This window comes from Ovis aries, chromosome 17 (assembly GCF_016772045.2).
Source record: "Ovis aries strain OAR_USU_Benz2616 breed Rambouillet chromosome 17, ARS-UI_Ramb_v3.0, whole genome shotgun sequence".
In the NCBI taxonomy this organism is placed as follows: Eukaryota; Metazoa; Chordata; class Mammalia; order Artiodactyla; family Bovidae; genus Ovis; species Ovis aries.
The window spans coordinates 44,258,136-44,274,503 of record NC_056070.1 but is presented as its reverse complement, the minus strand read 5'-3'; the positions used below and the strand labels follow the sequence as shown (position 1 = coordinate 44,274,503).

At 41.7% G+C, this 16,368-nt stretch overlaps 2 protein-coding genes across 8 annotated transcripts in view; one reads left to right on the top strand and one right to left on the bottom strand.

Moving 5' to 3' along the window:
* Positions 1-733: 733 nt before the first annotated feature.
* On the bottom strand, positions 734-14,868 carry ZNF10 (zinc finger protein 10). Of its 5 annotated transcripts, none has more exons than XM_060400724.1 (5): positions 14,649-14,868; positions 10,764-11,244; positions 9,407-9,533; positions 9,046-9,141; positions 734-4,697 (listed from the first exon to the last, which is right to left on the bottom strand). In XM_060400724.1, exons 3-5 carry the CDS (start codon positions 9,453-9,455, stop codon positions 3,238-3,240), a joined length of 1,605 nt encoding a protein of 534 aa, XP_060256707.1. In that variant the 5' UTR covers positions 9,456-9,533; positions 10,764-11,244; positions 14,649-14,868; the 3' UTR covers positions 734-3,237. The 5 variants fall into 5 exon arrangements, with proteins under 5 accessions (XP_060256707.1, XP_042090375.1, XP_042090374.1 ...); XM_042234441.2 differs by having other exon boundaries at positions 9,407-10,996; positions 11,155-11,244; XM_042234440.2 differs by having other exon boundaries at positions 11,155-11,244.
* Positions 14,869-14,928: 60 nt separating this feature from the next.
* Positions 14,929-16,368, top strand: part of ZNF891 (zinc finger protein 891) — a 42,282-nt gene continuing 40,842 nt past the window's right edge. For 2 of the 3 annotated variants that reach the window (XM_060400726.1, XM_027956349.3), the window contains exon 1: positions 14,929-15,079. The gene's annotated coding sequence lies outside the window, so the exon portion shown is untranslated. Of the gene's footprint in view, positions 15,116-16,368 lie in introns of all 3 variants that reach the window. The other variant, XM_060400725.1, reaches the window with a different exon arrangement.

Genomic DNA, 16,368 nt, shown 5'->3' with positions numbered 1-16,368 from the left:
AAAGAGTTGTACACGACTGAGCGACTGAACTGAACTGAACTGAACTGATGTCCTCTGCCAGCATTCAGAAGTTGTTTTGTGTAATTTACTCAGCGTTCAAATGTTCTTTTGATGAATTTGTCGGGGAGAAAGTGGTCTCCCCATCCTATTCCTCCACCTCTTAGGACCGTCCCCTAAACTTGTCAATTTCTACAAATGCCTCTGAACTTGAAGATCAGTCTGGGGAGAATTACTCTCCTACTATATTGAGTTTTTCCATCCTTGACCATAGTGTATTTCTCCACTTATAATCTGTTTATTATGTGTTTTCTGTGTTCCCGAATGTCTTTCAGCAATGTTTTATACTTTCATTGTATAGATCTTGCTCAATTCATTAAATATACTTAAATATTTAATATTTTTGTATCATTGCAAATAGGATGGTATTTCATTTACAAACCGTTCACTGCTTATACAAGTCAATTTTTGTATATTGATCTAGTATCGCGCAACCTTGCCAATTCCCCGTTTTAAAAGTTCCAGTAGATTATTTGTAGATAAGAACTTTCGAAGAAAAAACATTCCATCACTGAAGAGACTGTTTTCCCCATCTTAAAAAGGAATATATATTCTTTGAAGAGACTTCGAAAAGAAAAGTACCAAGAAAAAGAAAAGTAAACACCAATTCTCCCAATATGTAGGCTAACTGTTATTATCTTTTGACAAATCTCCTTAAAGTTTTGAGTGAGATTCATTTCAGTTGTTTGAAGTTAATTTATTTTACATATCTGAGCTTACTCTATATTGACAATTATTTATCATGCTTTTTTCATAACATCACAACTTTTTTCATGTTATCAAGCTTTCTGTTTGTGAAACTTTAATGTCTATAAATAACAACTTTTCTATTATCCATTTTTAATATTGAAAATTTTATAGTATTATAAGTAATGCTTCAGTGATCATCTACAGACATACATTCCTTAGGGTGTTAATAATAGTAACATTATTATTATTAATAGCTAAACACATACAGTACTTCCTATGTGCCAGGCACTGTTTCAAGTACTTTACACATTATTTCACTTAATCCAAACAACTACCTTCAGAGGTAGATACCAGCAGTATCTCCACTACACAGTTCAAGAAAACTGAGCCATGGGTTACCAGAAATTCTAAGAGGCACAGCTGAGGGGCTCCTCTTTTACACCCATAAAGAATCACTGCTTGCAATCAAAACCATTTCTGGTAGGACTACATTAAACACATGAATGGTGTGTAATCACTGAGGAGTTACTCAGCCATAACTGAGGTGCCAGGAGGTTCTCAAAATGTGAGGCCTGGGCCAACTCGCTTCTCCTTAACTGCACCAGGAGGAATGAGCTGTGACCTCTCACTTCTGCAGGTCTCAGGTCTCTCAGATCTAAGGAGCATTTCTAGATTTGTCCTGGGAGAGAAAGCAAGGGCGTTGTCCTGTTTTCTCAATAGTATATCATTCAGCAATCATTGAGCATCTACCATATGTACCAATATGTATCATTTGCTAGAAAATGGCAAATGATGGTCAGCCCCTTCTCCCACCCCAGCCCCCTACACACACACACACACACACACACACACACACACACACACACACGAGCCAGAATGAAACAGAATTAAAACAGATTCTCTATCTAAATCTGTTTTGGGTCATGGACTTAACAGAAAATATGAAGACTAGGATCCTCTCCCTTGAAGGGAAAACCTCTGTATAAAAGAGATTGCTTTTGCAAACAAGATTAAAAGTTGTTTACTGATCCACATAAATATATCCAAACACCCACTGAGGGTGAGTGATTCCTTGGGTGATAAGTTCTAATGTGGTTAAAAGGGAAGATATGTGTGATTGGAAGGGAAATGGGAACTCAGCCAGCAATTGAGTCAGTTTAAAGTAAACGACAGACAGTTTAGTGGGACAATAAAGTAATATTAATAATTGCAGCTAATGTAATAAAGCACTTCATACATGTCAGGCATATTCTGCTCTGTTTGTATGTTACTTGTTTACTACTAACCACAATCCCATGAGGTAAGTGATGTCATCCCTAATCTGCAGAGAAGGACATCTGTAATTCAGGCACAGAGAGGCCAAGCAGCATGCCCAAGGTTAACCAGCAAGTGATGGACAGAGGTGGGATTTCAACTTGGGAGTCCAGCTCAAATATATACTCTTGACCACTGCTTTCTTCATAAAGATATGAGACTACTTTGGAAGGAGGGTCGCCTTGGGCAGCACTGTTTAACAGCATACTTGTGCTAGGTATTGCCCACGCACCCGCTCAGGATCAAATGGAGACCCTATCTAGTGTGTCCAAATTTGCCACTCTTTTAGGTCCCAACATCCAGAGAAGCATTGTGTTTAAGCTCCCAGGAGCCTTTGGCAGCTTGTCCCAAGGAGTACAACTCTATGACTCCAAACAACTTAGAAGTGATGGGAAAATTTGCTAGCAGGAGGTTCTCAAGCTTCACTAGTAGTGGAATAGAGAAAACAATATCCTTTTTTAATATTTAAAAGTATCTTCAAATTGTTACAGTGACACTGGCTAGACTATAAAACTTATTCATAATTCCATTATCTAACAACTCAATTTTGTTCATTTATCCATATACATGTTTTCAGTTCTTGCCCACATGCAAATATATCCAACCTGGGTAGTACTGGTAGTAAACTTGTTCTTCCTTCACCATTTTTCATGATAAGATCTTCCCTGCTGCTAGCCAAAGTGTGGTTTATACCAGACACATAAAACTAACTGAACACTACAAAGTGTCCCAGGAGAGAGGGATGATCAAGTGAAAAATGGGATATTAACTCACTGGAATACAATTTTCTATTGTCTGTTACCATAACTACACCCATTTTTTATTCTCCTCAGCAACAGCTTTCATTTATCTTTTTGAGGTAGTGCTCTCATTTGTTTTGAAGCAAACAAAGCTGGATCACTTACCAACAACTCACTTACCTAATGGTTTCTTCTCAGATTTTAGCATTTAAGGTTTGTCCATGAATCCTCCCAGACCAATTACTTTTGTAGGAATTTGGAAAAAGAAGACAATCTGACATATTAAGGTGAAATTTTTGTGTTTTTCCCCCTCCAGGGCCAACTTTCTAGTGCACATAAGTGTAGGAACAAGATTGAAAGCAACTTCTCTCCAAAAGGAGCTCTCAAGTGCTAAATAAAGTTATTGCTCTTTGGGAAGTAGTCCATCTTTATGACCTTAATATGCATTTTCCCGAATAAGATTTGTCTGGTATCTAATAACATTAGGGGTATTAACAAGTGCTGTCCCACACTGATTACATGTTAGGAACTGCTCTCCAGTATGAGCTATTTGATATACTATAAGTGGAGAGTTCTGGCTGAAGATGATTCCACACTGATTACATTTATAGGTCTCATCTCCAACATGAACCCTCTGATGCTTAATAAGGTCATTCTTTCTAATGAAGGCTTTCCCACACTGACAACACTCATATGGTTTCTCTCCAGTATGAATTCTCTGGTGCACAATGAGGGCAGAACTCTGGCTGAAGGATTTTCCACAGTCATGACATTCGTATGGCTTCTCCCCAGTATGGGTTCTCTGATGTGAGAAAAGGTGAGAGCTTCGACTGAAGCATTTTCCACAGTCTTTGCACTCAAAGGGTTTCAGCCCAGTGTGAGTTCTGTGATGGACAACAAGGTGAGATCTCTGGCTGTAAGACTTCCCACATTCACTGCATTCATAGGGCCTCACTCTAACATGAGTTCTCTGATGCAGAATGAGATGTGTGCTCTGTCTGAAAGATTTCCCACATTCAGGACATTCATAGGGTTTCTCTCCAGTGTGAGTTCTCTGGTGCCTAATAAGCCTAGAGCTGTGAACAAAAGACTTTCCACACTGACTACATGTGTACAGTTTGTCTCCTGTATGAGTTCTCTGATGGGTAACAAGGTGAGAGAACCAGCTGAAGGATTTTCCACACTCTTTACACTCATATGGTTCTTCACCAGTATGAGTCTTTTGATGTCCTATGAGGTGAGAACTTCGGCTGAAAGATTTTCCACATTCCTTACATTCATAAGGTTTTTCTCCAGTATGAATAAGACGGTGTCTGGTAAGATTAGAGCGCCAGCTGAAGAATTTTCCACATTCCTTACATTCATAGGGTTTTTCTCTATGCGCACCCTTTGATATACCAAGGGATGTACTATGAGTAAGAGAATTGTTATCAGGGCATCTGTATGATTTATCTCTTGCTTGAGTTCTTGCAAATTGAATAAGGCGGATGTTTTGACAGAAAGTTTGACTGGATTCATTACTGTTGCTTGCACAGCTTTCCTGATGGCCACTGAAAACCAAATTGTGTTTCAAACCTTTAGGATTTGAGTCATGTTTACAGAAATACTCTTGCAGTACTAGTTGAGCAGGCAGAAAACAGTTTCCCCTATACTTCCCACTTTCACATACTCTCTCCTGAGGAAGTACTTTCTTTTGGGTGAATGCCACTTGCCTCAGATGTCTCTCCTGGCTGTCCTGGGGCCTGTGCAACTGACCACCACAAGTCCAGACTTCTTCCAGTGACAAATACCAGAGATCACTCTTTGCCATTCTTTCCATTTTAACATCACAGGAGTATTTATCATTAGAAATGCTCTTAGTGGAAGTTGATTTAATTTCAACTGACGTTTCCAAATCTGAAAGAAATGGAAAAGCTTCTATAACTAAAAGAAGTATTAAGGTCAGAATGGTAGGATGGATGTAGAAAAAAGTATGTTAAGTCCTGTAGTGTTGCTTTCAAATATGGTTTTGTAACTGTGATAGAGAAAAAGGGATAGAAGACTCATTGACAGGAAATATGATGGGCTATAATATGCATATAAAAGGAGCAAAGAGTAAGAGAAGCCACAGGATTAGCTGTGACATGTGGGATCAAGATATTCAGTGCTGGGGTGGCAGTTTAGGAAAACCACAGAAGGGGCTGCTGCCATTACCTAATTCAACTAATGATGATATAAGAGCCTAATGGGTCTTCTTGCTGCCAGGCCCTGCTCTGACATGAATTCTTCACATTCCTAAACCATGAACACAGCTCTATGGCAGGAAATGGTTCTTATGTATATCACCAAAGCAGTGCAGAATAATTCCAGGTGTCTGACATGGCGAACCCTTCAGAAAGGCTGTGTGACAGACTGGAAGAGCAACTGCACCTAAGTTACCCAGATATGGCTTCTAACCTAAGCTTTGCCACTACTAGTGGTGAATTTAGACAAAGTGCTAAACTTTTCAAAAATCATATTGCTTATCTGTCATCTAAGGACCTATAAGGTTATCCTAAGTATCATATAAGGTGGAAGTTCATCACCAAAGCAATACAGTTTGTAATGCTCACTGCTGGCATCATTCCCACCTTCTGCTTTGATTCCTTTGTTCTGAGACATCAAGACTTTATTAAAATTGACAGGACTAACACAGGATATTAACTCAGAACCTGAACTCTAATTCACATTCTCCTGGACTTTTCACCCTTCTACTTACACACATGCATACTACTGCAAGTTACTTTCCCTGCTTCAGAGCCTGTATTTGTTTCTCAATGCCTTTTGGCTAAAATGTTTGTTTCTGAAATCTAGAAAAAAATCCACAATTTACCCAATATCACCTCTTCCTATATAAGTGGGGCAATATCTATTCTTACCTGACATACAGGGTGAATTGTGTTCCCCAAAGAAGATATGTTGAAGTCTTAACCCCCAACATTACAGATTATGACCTTATTTGGAAATAGGATCATTGCAAAAGTAATTAGTTAAGATGAAGTATTACTGGAGTAGGAGGACCCTAATCCCATCTGACTGGGGTCCTTACAAGGAAAGGAGAGGAGACACAGAGACAGACACACAGGGGAGTTGACCATGTGAAGATGGAGGTGATGTGTCTACAAGCCAAAGGGCACCAAAGTTAGGAGAGGCAGGAAGCATCCTCCCCTGAAGCCTCAGAGGGCACACAGCCCTGCCTACACCTTGACTTCAGACCTCTAGAACTGTGAGAAAGTAAATGTGTTGATTTAAGCCACCTGATTTGTGGAACTTAGTTTTGGTTGCCACAGGAAACTAAGACACCTGGCAAAACAATCCCTGTGCCAGGCTTCTAACTGCCTTCTTTGTACAACCCGATCCCCATTCCCAGTCCTAATTTTCATTCACAATTTTGTTAGTCATTTGTTTCTTACCCACTCTGATTTCTTTTTTTAAAAAATTGTGATTTAAAAAATACATATAACATAAAATGTACCTATGGCTGATTCTTGTTGATGTATGAGAGAAAACCACAAAATTCTGTAAAGCAATTATCCTTCAATTAAAAAAATTTTTTTAAATGCACCATCTTAACCATTTTTAAGTACGTGATTCAAGTATTAAGTATCTTCACATTGTTGTGCAGTCATCTCCAACGGCTGTTTTTATCTTCTAAAATGGGAGCTCTATACTGTTAAACAATAATACTCCAACCTTCTCTCAACCCAGTGCTCAGCAATTACCAGTATATTTTGTGTCTTTATGATTTTGGCTACTTCAAGTGCTTTATATATGTGGAATGATACACTATTTGTCCTTTTGTGACTGACTTATTTCACTCAGCAGACTGTCCTCAAAGTTCATCCATGTTACAGCAAAGTGCAGTTATTTACTTCCTTTTAAAGGCTTAACAACAGAGTTCATTGGGCTTCCCTGTGGCTCAGTGGTTAAGAATCCACCTGCCAATGCAGAAAATGTGGGTTTGATCCCAGGTCAGGAAGATCCACCTGGAGAAGAAAATGGCAATTTACTCCAGTCTTTTTGCCTTGAAAATCCCATGGATAGAGGAGTCTGGCAGGCTACAGTCCATCAGGTTGCAAAAGAGCTGGACATGACTAGCAACTAAACAACAAATAGCAATAAAGTCCATTACACTTACAAATACCTCTACCTTGATGAGTTTTGATAGGCACATGCCATCTTTTTCCTCTCCTCTACTCCATGCATCAAAATCCCATGGATAAGTTTTTCAAACTACAAATGTCAGCTGGAAAATTCTAAAATGAACACATATGATAAGGGGTGGAGCTGGGTATGGATGGACAAGTCTGAGTAAAGCAACAGAAAAATTAAATGTATTAAAGTCCTAAAAATATTCCACATATTCTGTAACATGGGAGATTACCCACCTGAGTTATCTTCAAAATCTGTAGCAGCCATTAATGAACTCATCTGAGTTTTTAAAGCCATCACCCATAATACTTTTCATTTTAATAATGAAGTTCCTATGGCTTGTAGATTCCCTCAAATTCCAGGTGATTAAGCACATGTATGGAACTTTAGTATTTCTTTGACAATAAATTTTCCACCAAAATGTAAACTGTTGGTTATACAGTTATTTTTGGATACTTGTCAACAGATAGACATCCAGGAAAGCTTGCTAAACTCAACACAGGATTGGAAAAAATACAGACAGGAAAAAATAGGGAAAAAAAAGAAACAGAGAACAGTTTTTCCTGCCATGGCTCCAAAGCAGTTGAGGGATCAAGTACTTTCCAGTGTCTAAGAGACCTTCCCTGAGATAGGTATTTGATACAGTCATCTACAAGGCCCAGTGTAAAAAGGTCTGAAACAATTAATGACATTTAACAAATTTAAGACATTTATGACATTTAAGAGTAGAGACAGGATTTCCCTAGTGGCACAGTGGATAAGAACCTGCCTGCCAGTGCAGGGGACATGGGTCCAATTCTGGTCTGGGAGGATGCTGGATGCCATGGGCAACTAAGCCCATGCATCACAACTACTGAAGCCTGTGCACCCTGAAGCCTATACTCTACAACAAGAGAAGTCACTGCAATGAGACGCCTGTGAACCGCAACTAGAGAACAGCCCCCACTAGCTGCAACTAGTGCCAACAGCAATAAAGACCCAGCACGGCCAAAAATAAATAAATTAATTTTTAAAAAGTATAAACAAAATGAAAGCTCAGAAAACCTTAAGGAACCTGTACTTAACAAGTCAAAAGGTTTCGCAAAGAATAGGAGGTGAAACTTCTAGCATGACTAAGACTCTGGTTACATCACACGGGAAGCCTGAAATGCAGGGAATGCCTGGTATGTGTGGATGTGTCAGAGGGAAATGGTTGTGGAGGGTTACAGCATGCCTGGACTGCACTGAGCCTGGGGGGCCATGGTGCCCACAAGGGCACAGGGGTCACTGGCATGTGTCCTGGCTTCTCTGCCCCATGTGAAATTGACCACAGGCAGCATGATCCAGACCAGGATGGCTGGGCCACGGAGAAAGATGTCAGGGCACTGAGCTTAGAAACAGAGGTCAGGGAAATGATCACTCAGTGGGAACAGAGGAGGAGGAAGATGGAGGACTGCCTTCTATTTCTTAGCCCAGAAGGCTGATCTGCTCTACACAGGGAAGTTGGGAAAAGGAATGATGCTAGGAATCCTCATAACAATCTGCAAATTGGAGATGTTAAGATTAAAATGAATAGGAGTAAACTGAAAAAGAACATTAAATAAAGCTAGATGACAGTGAGAAAACAGGTGTTTTTGAGAGCAGCAATTCTGGGAAGGAAGGAGAGTTACGTCAACAAGGACTGTTGACAGTGAGTTGTCTGTAGCAGTCTTCTACCTGGCAGAAAACAAACCCAGAGCAGGAGTGGGCGATGAGGTCCCAGAGCAGAGATTACACAAAGCAGCAGAATGAAGGCTATGGGAAGGGACACAGGACAGGGAAAGGACAGTTAAAGATGAGAAGTAATTCTATGATAAACAAGAGGGTGCAGATGCTAGAGCTAGTGGTAAGAATCAAGAAAGCACTATGAACAGGGCTGGAGCCAAGCACATCCACAGAAAGATAATTTTCATGAATGGAAATCGAAGTGTGACAAGACTGAAGAAGGCAGCCGAGCAATGGGGAAACAGAAGGTAAATAAACTCAGTCCTTGTCTTTGAAATGTGGAAAACTAGAGACCAGCAATTCCTTCTCTGAGCAGGGGTCTGGTCCTTACCTGGATGGGTCTCTTGGTGAATCTCTCTCTCCACCAGCCACGGCTCCTCCCCCTTCTCCAACCGCAGGATCACATCTGGTTTGGGAAGCTGATGCCCTGTTTACAGTGAAAGATAAAGTACTGGGCAAGGGTTAGGAGCTCTGGGCTAGACACAAAGAAACATCCCAGTTCAAGCCCAACTCCTGACCCTTCAACAGTCCTGTGGGGGCTCTGAAGAATAGACAAGGTAGGGCTACAGAGGCAGCAAAATATATACTTCTTAAAATATAAAACATATAATTATATACAAAATATACAATTTCTTAAAATTCAACAAATCAAAACAATTCCCACCCACTGCACAAAGGGAGGTTGGTCTCACCTAAAGACACCAGGTTTCTGTAGTTTTCTAGCATCACATCTTTGTACATGATCTGCTGAGCAGCGTCCAGCAGTTTCCACTCTTCCCTGGTGAAGTTCACAAGTATGTCCTTGAAGGTCACCAGTGTCTACAACATGAAGCAAATGTGAGCCTGATGTGTATCTCTGCTCCCCCACTTTCCCAAATATTAACAGGAAGATTAGGCAGATAGCCCTTGGGTAGGGAAAGAGAATAGAACAGAATTTATTCTAGGAATGAGTAGTATTTATGTCTACTTCTGGTCAACCCCTAAAAGGAATGCTATGCACTGTCTAGAAACCAGCTTCATGTTACACTTTAGGTTAAGAAACTGTCAGAAATACGCTCATTTAAATAAAGTATGTTGTAAACAGCTAAAGCAAGGAGAATCAGTTAATCTACACTTATGTGAAATAATTAGAACCTAATACAAGGCAGGAAAAGAAGGGAAAAACAGTCTTGAATTCAAGTACAACTTAACACTTAAGAAACCAATGTGGCCATGTTTCATGACCTCAAATAATTTCTAAAACATTTTTCTTAAACATTGGTAGGCATTAAAAAATGGAGAAGAGCTTATATTTTATGGCAACAAAATAACAGATACAGAAGCAAGGTTTTTATTAGCCACATCAAAAAGAACTGTAGATGACACACAGAAGGAAAAAAACCCATTTGAATGATTGAGTGTTTTTCATCAAAGATCTGTGAAGATACAAAGATAGTGGAATAGTGGGCTTTTTTAATGTTGAAAGAAATGAACTGTCATGTAAGAATTACAATGCTAGGTGAAAATATCTTTCAGGAATGATGAAAAATACATTCTCAAATAAAGTTAAACAGGATTTGTTACCAGCAGACCAGCTCTAAAGGAATGCTAAAGGGAATTCTTCAGGCAAGGAAAATAATACGAGAGAAATTTTACATCTAAGGAATGACAGATAAGAAAGACAGACAGCAAATATTTGGGGACTTCCCTGACGGTCCAGTGATTAAGACCCTGGGCTTACAATGCATGGGGTGTGGGTTCCATCCCTGGTCAGGGAACTAAGATCCCACATGCCATATGGAGTGGCCAAATTAAAAAAAAAAAAAGTAAATATCTGGATAAATACTGTAGATTATTTTTCTTAAATCCTTCAAAATATATAGGACAGCCCAAAGCAAAGGCTATGTTCTCTGGTAGGGTTTTCAATACACATGAAACATGAAGGGGTGATCTAGGGGAGAAGCTGAGAGAGGCTGAAGGAGGGTTCCCCACCCAGTCACTCTGTCCCCAGAGGATCCACCCTCCCCCAGGCTCTTCCTGTCTTCATTTTAGTTACTCCTGGATAATTACACAACTTATCCCCAAGCTCCTCCAAACAGGCAGTCCCCAGGCAGGAACTAACAAGCCAGCCACACATCCAAGACCACCAGGACCAGAGAATCCCTCAAAAAGGCACCAGTATCCCCAGTTCTGTCATCATCTTTGAGGGAGAAAGCTTGTTGTGTGCTCAGTTCCTCACTGTGGACAAACAGCATCTCATTAGAATCCTTGATAATCCACACATTTCTGTCCAAGCTGTGTTTCTTTGACATGAAAGGAAATAAAACAACTATAAATAAAGCAAACAAAATAGTGCCAGTCTGCAGGGGGAGGTGACTGACATATGGATCCCTTAAGAACCTTTAACCAAAAATGGATTCCCAGTTGGAAAACAAACAAGAATGAAGGCAGCCCAACTTACGTGGGACCGGGCAGTTAGCAACTCAGCCTCCATGCCCTCCTTGTTCCTGACAGAACTTCCTGAGAAGCAGGAGATATCGAGCAAGTGAAGCTGTGGGAAAGGAAGAAACTTGAGGAGAGGTGCTATGATCAGGGGCTCGTTGATCATGAGCCTAGATTCCCTCAGACCAGCTGTATGTACCTACACACCCACAGAGAAGACATCAGACTATTCCAGAAATACATGTACAGTGATCAAAATCCCCAGGAGTAGGAAGAAAAGAGCTCCAAAGACTGCCTCCACTTCACAATCTCTAGATTTCTGTGTTAAATTTTATTTGGAATTGAATGGTTCTAATACTATATTGAATCCTTTCTCTTGTTTAAAAAATCTCTTTTATTATTCAAGTATAGCTGATTTTCTACTTTGTGGTAGTTCCAGATGTATAGCAAAGTGACTTAGTTATACACACACACATACATTCTTTTTCAGATTTGTTTCCCTTATAGGTTAAAAAGAAATCATACTATAGTTGATTCAAATCATATGTCTGTGTCTGGTTTATTTCGCTCAGTATAATATTTTTGTTAACTACAAATTAGCACTTGTCATCTACCTCTATAATGATTAAGTCATATGCTGCTGCAGCTGCTAACCTTCAACATTCCCTGAAAGGAGTTCAGGGTGGAAAGCAGAAACGAGGTATTCTGTGCTCGGTGGGGGCAAAAACTGACAGGATACATCTTCAGTTAGATATTTTTCAGGAGCAGATTTAAGGAGCCCAATTCTTGTTTCTCTTCATATCTAGAAAGCACCGAAATCCTTCATGTTGATGATTGTTCCTTGTGACAAGCAAAAGCTTCACCAGACTAGCAGAAACCTTTGGGAAGATATGTACTTGATTGTCGGAGAAGGCAATGGCACCCCACTCCAGTACTCTTGCCTGGAAAATCCCATGGGCAGAGGAGCTTGGTAGGCTGCAGTCCATGGGTACGTGAAGAGTCGGACATGACTGAGCAACTTCATTTTCACTTTTCACTTTCATGCATTGAAGAAGGAAATGGCAACCCACTCCAGTGTTCTTGCCTGGAGAATCCCAGGGATGGGGGAGCCTGGTAGGCTGCCGTCTATGGGGTCGCACAGAGTCGGACACGACTGAAGTGACTTAGCAGTAGCAGCAGTACTTGATTGAATGAATTCCCCCTTCACCAAAATCACAAATATACTGACTTTCTCCCCTGCCTCTTTGGAACAGTTTCTCAGAGTGGTCTCAGATGTTGTCTCCCGGGCTCCAGTCCTCGTTTTGCCCTAAATAAAACTTAACTCACAACTTTCATGTTGTGCATTTTTTCAAGTTGACATTTTGGTTCATACAAGTTGTAGCCTGAACCAGCATTTCTCTCTTTTTAATGGCTAAATAATATTCCTCTGAATAGATCCACCACATTTTATTCATTCATCTGCTGATGATTATACCTAAGAGCGGAATTGCTGGCTTATATGGTTACTTTATGTTCAGCTTTTTGAGGACCCACTGAAATGTTTTCCATAGTGACTACATCATTTTATTTTCACACAAGCAACATACAAGCGTTGCAACTTTCCCACATGCTTGCCAACACTTGTTATACCATCTTTTTAAAAATTATATACCATCCTAGTAGACAGTTAACTTTAGTCGACATTCCTAATGTGACTAACACTTTTTTAGCTGGCATTCTGGATGGGCTTCCTTAGGTGGCGAAGGAGTAATGAATTTGCCTGCCAATGCAGGAGACATAAGAGATGTCGGTTTGATTCCTGGGTCAGAAAATCCCCTGGAGTAGAAGTAGCAACCCACTCCAGTATTCTTGCCTGAAAAATTCCATGGACAGAGAAGCCTGGCAGGCTACAGTCCATGGAGTTGCAAAGACTACAACATGACTGAGCATACACACACAACTTGGATGACAATCTGTCTTCCCTCTTACTTCTTTTTTTTTCTTTAACAGTATATTCTGTATATGAAGTATAGCTAGAACTTATATTTGTCACCTTCTCCATATACTTTGGGTGGGATCTATATAATTTTGATGTCAAACTTTTTGTCAACCTCTTGAGAAATGACAACCTCTTCTTTAATATTCATACCAGATGTTAGATTATGTACAAATTTGATTGCTTTAAGTGCTCTAGTGTCAAGAGAAAACAAAAAATATAATTATGAGATGAGTCTGAAAAATAAAACTAGTTTAAACACATACACACTTCTAGTTACACTATTTGATTCAAACAACAAAAAGAGAAAACTCAACAACTGAGGAGAAGGCGATGGCATCCCACTCCAGTACTCTTGCCTAGAAACTCCCATGGATGGAGGAGCCTGGTAGGCTGCAGTCCATGGGGTCGCGAAGAGTCGGACACAACTGAGTGACTTCACTTTTACTTTTCATTCTCATGCACGGGAGAAGGAAACGGCAACCCACTCCAGTGCTTTTGCCTTGAGAATCCCGGGGACGTGGGAGCCTGGTGGGCTGCCGTCTATGGGGTCGCACAGAGTTGGACACGACTGAAGCGACTTAGCAGCAGCAGCAGCAGCAGCAGCAACAACAACTGAAGGAGCTAGACATGCAGGTTTTTTTTTTTTTTTTAAAGACCAACACAAACTTGTTCTATTTTAAACACTGAAAATACTAATATACACGCAATTCTGAGGAAGATAAATGATAAAATAATTTCAATACGTAAAAAGTTTTTATTTCAGAGTAAGAAATAGGAATTGGTCCAGCTCTTTTTGGCACAAAACCTATTAAATAAAACTTATTTTATCAACGCTTGGAGCATATAACTTTTACAGTATCCACGACTAGAATACAGTGAAAGTGAAAGTGAAGTCGCTCAGACGTGTCCGACTCTTTGCGACCCGTGGTGTGTGACACACACACACACACACACACACATATATATACCCACTCCATTGTTCTTGTCTGGAGAATCCCAGGGACCGGGCAGCCTGGTGGGCTGCCGTCTATGGGGTCGCACAGAGTCGGACACGACTGAAGAGACTTAGCAGCAGCAACACACACACACATATATATATTTCAAAACCAGTATAACCACGTCGGATTTCTTTTATGAACGTTAACACATTCACAGTTAAGAAATTTCCTGCTCTAACAAAAAAATAGCATGATCAGATCACGTTTAGCAGACGCTGGAAAGGCCAGATGCAAAAATTTAAACCTCTGGCCTCAGCTGGGAAGAAAAAGGAAACAGGAACAGAAGAATCCTTATTTCTCATCGCTGAGACTATGTGGCTCGGACTCCCCAACACCGTCCGGCGCAGCGGGCATCAAGGTCCAATCCCACCAGCGCGACCACGAGAACCCAAGGGGCTCCGGGGATAGCTCAGCCCAGGAAGACCATAGGGAAGAACCATTGTTGGTGAAACGATTGTCCACCTCAGGGATGAGGTGAGCAAACCGCGGTACCCGGTCCTCTAGCAAGCAAACCACGTCCAGCCCTCCCATGCATACCTACGATCGGCACCTGCAGGCGCAAAATAACCGTCACAAAGGCAGCAGCTCTGCTTGCTAGCTCACAGCCGGGCTCCCGCGCCTCGCGGGTCCACAGGGCAGGCGGCTGCAGCGTGGGCCCCGCCCGGCCTCTTGCTCCGGCCCCAGCAGCCCACGCCCGCGCCCCAGCCCCTCGCGCACGCGCTCCACGTCCACTCACGACCAGCCGAGAAGCATATCCGAACGCAAAACCCAGAGCGCTCCGTAGGGTGGCGCGGGGGCTCCTGGTAAATGTAGTCCTGGCCCTGGCTCCGCGGCCAGGCGAGCGCGCGCCCCTGCCCTGCTGCTCTCGGATGAGAGCATCGGCTCGGCTGCCTGCACCTTGTGCTCTCTGCTCCCTTTCCACCGCGGCCTGGTGGTTCCGACCCGAGGGGCGTGAACCTTGAGGACAGGTGAGCGCGTAGGCTCACGGACGTCAAGGAGATGCGGTAGGGAGAGGGGACAAGGGGCTGCTGGGTTCGCCAGGCCGTCGGCCGTGGGTAGGGGGCGGTGTTCTTGTCGCCCGGGTTTCCTGGGACGGACTCAGGCTCGGGGTGGGTGTTTTGGGGTGAGCAGCGCCGGGCGCTGGGGAAGAGTCTGACTTTCTTCCGTGAGTGAGAGGAGCAGAGGTGTCCAGCTTGTACTTCTTACTTTATCCTGGTGCTTTTTTTTTCAGTCCGTCTTAACACCTGTCAGTTGAAAAAAAAAAGCATAACCTAAAAGTTGAGAATTATGTTTTTTTAAGGGGGTGTACTGTTGAGAAATTAAGCCAGGGATCAGCCTCTCAGCTCTGAGGAACCTTCCCAAGAGGTAAGGGGGGAGCCAGGGTATACAGGAGATTTGCGATAAAAGCCAGGTAGTTAGAATAAAACAAAATTACACTAATGAAAGAAAACCAAACATCAAGTTAATGATCTTAGCACATTCCTATGTATGGGAAGATGTAAGAGTCTGGGCTTATTGAAAGCATTCCTCTGGTAAGGATTTTAACTCTTCAGGGACAGTATCCTTTGTTTCTCCATCCTGAATCCCTTCAGGGTGCTGATCTGCAGTGGCCACGTCACCTGAAGGCTGCAGCATTCTTTGCTGATATGGCAGTTGACATTCTTGTAACACAGTGGTTCCTCTTGGTCATAACATTTCATGACAGTTTTTTTTTTTTTTTTTTACTATACCGTGGCATGTGGAATCTTAGTTTCTACACCAGAGATAGAACCTGTGCCCCCTGCAGTGGAAATGCAGTCTTAATCACTGGATCATTTGGAAAGTCTGCATGACCAATTTAGTCCACTGTACTGGGAAGGCTCTCATTCCTAAATCAGGAAAAGATTCTGTTGATAGGCCATTTGATGTGCTGAGGATTTTTGTTTGGTCCTTGGTGGCTCAGATGGTAAAGAATCTGCCTGCAATGCAGGAGACCCAGGTTCAATCCCCCAGAGAAGGGAATGGCAACACACTCCAATATTCTTGCCTGGAGAATTCCATGGACAGAGGAACCTAGCCTGCTACAGTCCATGGGGTTACAAAGAGTGGGACAGGACAGAGCGACTAACACTTTCGCTTTTTCACTTTATGTTTTTTTGGATTAGACCCTGTTGATCGTCTAAAATTCTCTGGATTGCTTGTATTATTATGATCCAGTAGATGTTTTCCCTTGTTGCTTCTAACCATATTTAGAGTTGTACTATTACACTAATTATGT

Coding starts and splice junctions, on each gene's coding strand:
- ZNF10 (XM_027980247.3), bottom strand. CDS start 11,301: ATGATCAACGAGCCCCTGATCATAGCACCTCTCCTCAAGTTTCTTCCT. Junction 9,534..11,154: donor TGCTAACTGCCCGGTCCCAC/GTAAGTTGGGCT, acceptor TTCATGTTGTAG/ACACTGGTGACCTTCAAGGA. Junction 9,142..9,406: donor CAGAAACCTGGTGTCTTTAG/GTGAGACCAACC, acceptor CACTGTAAACAG/GGCATCAGCTTCCCAAACCA.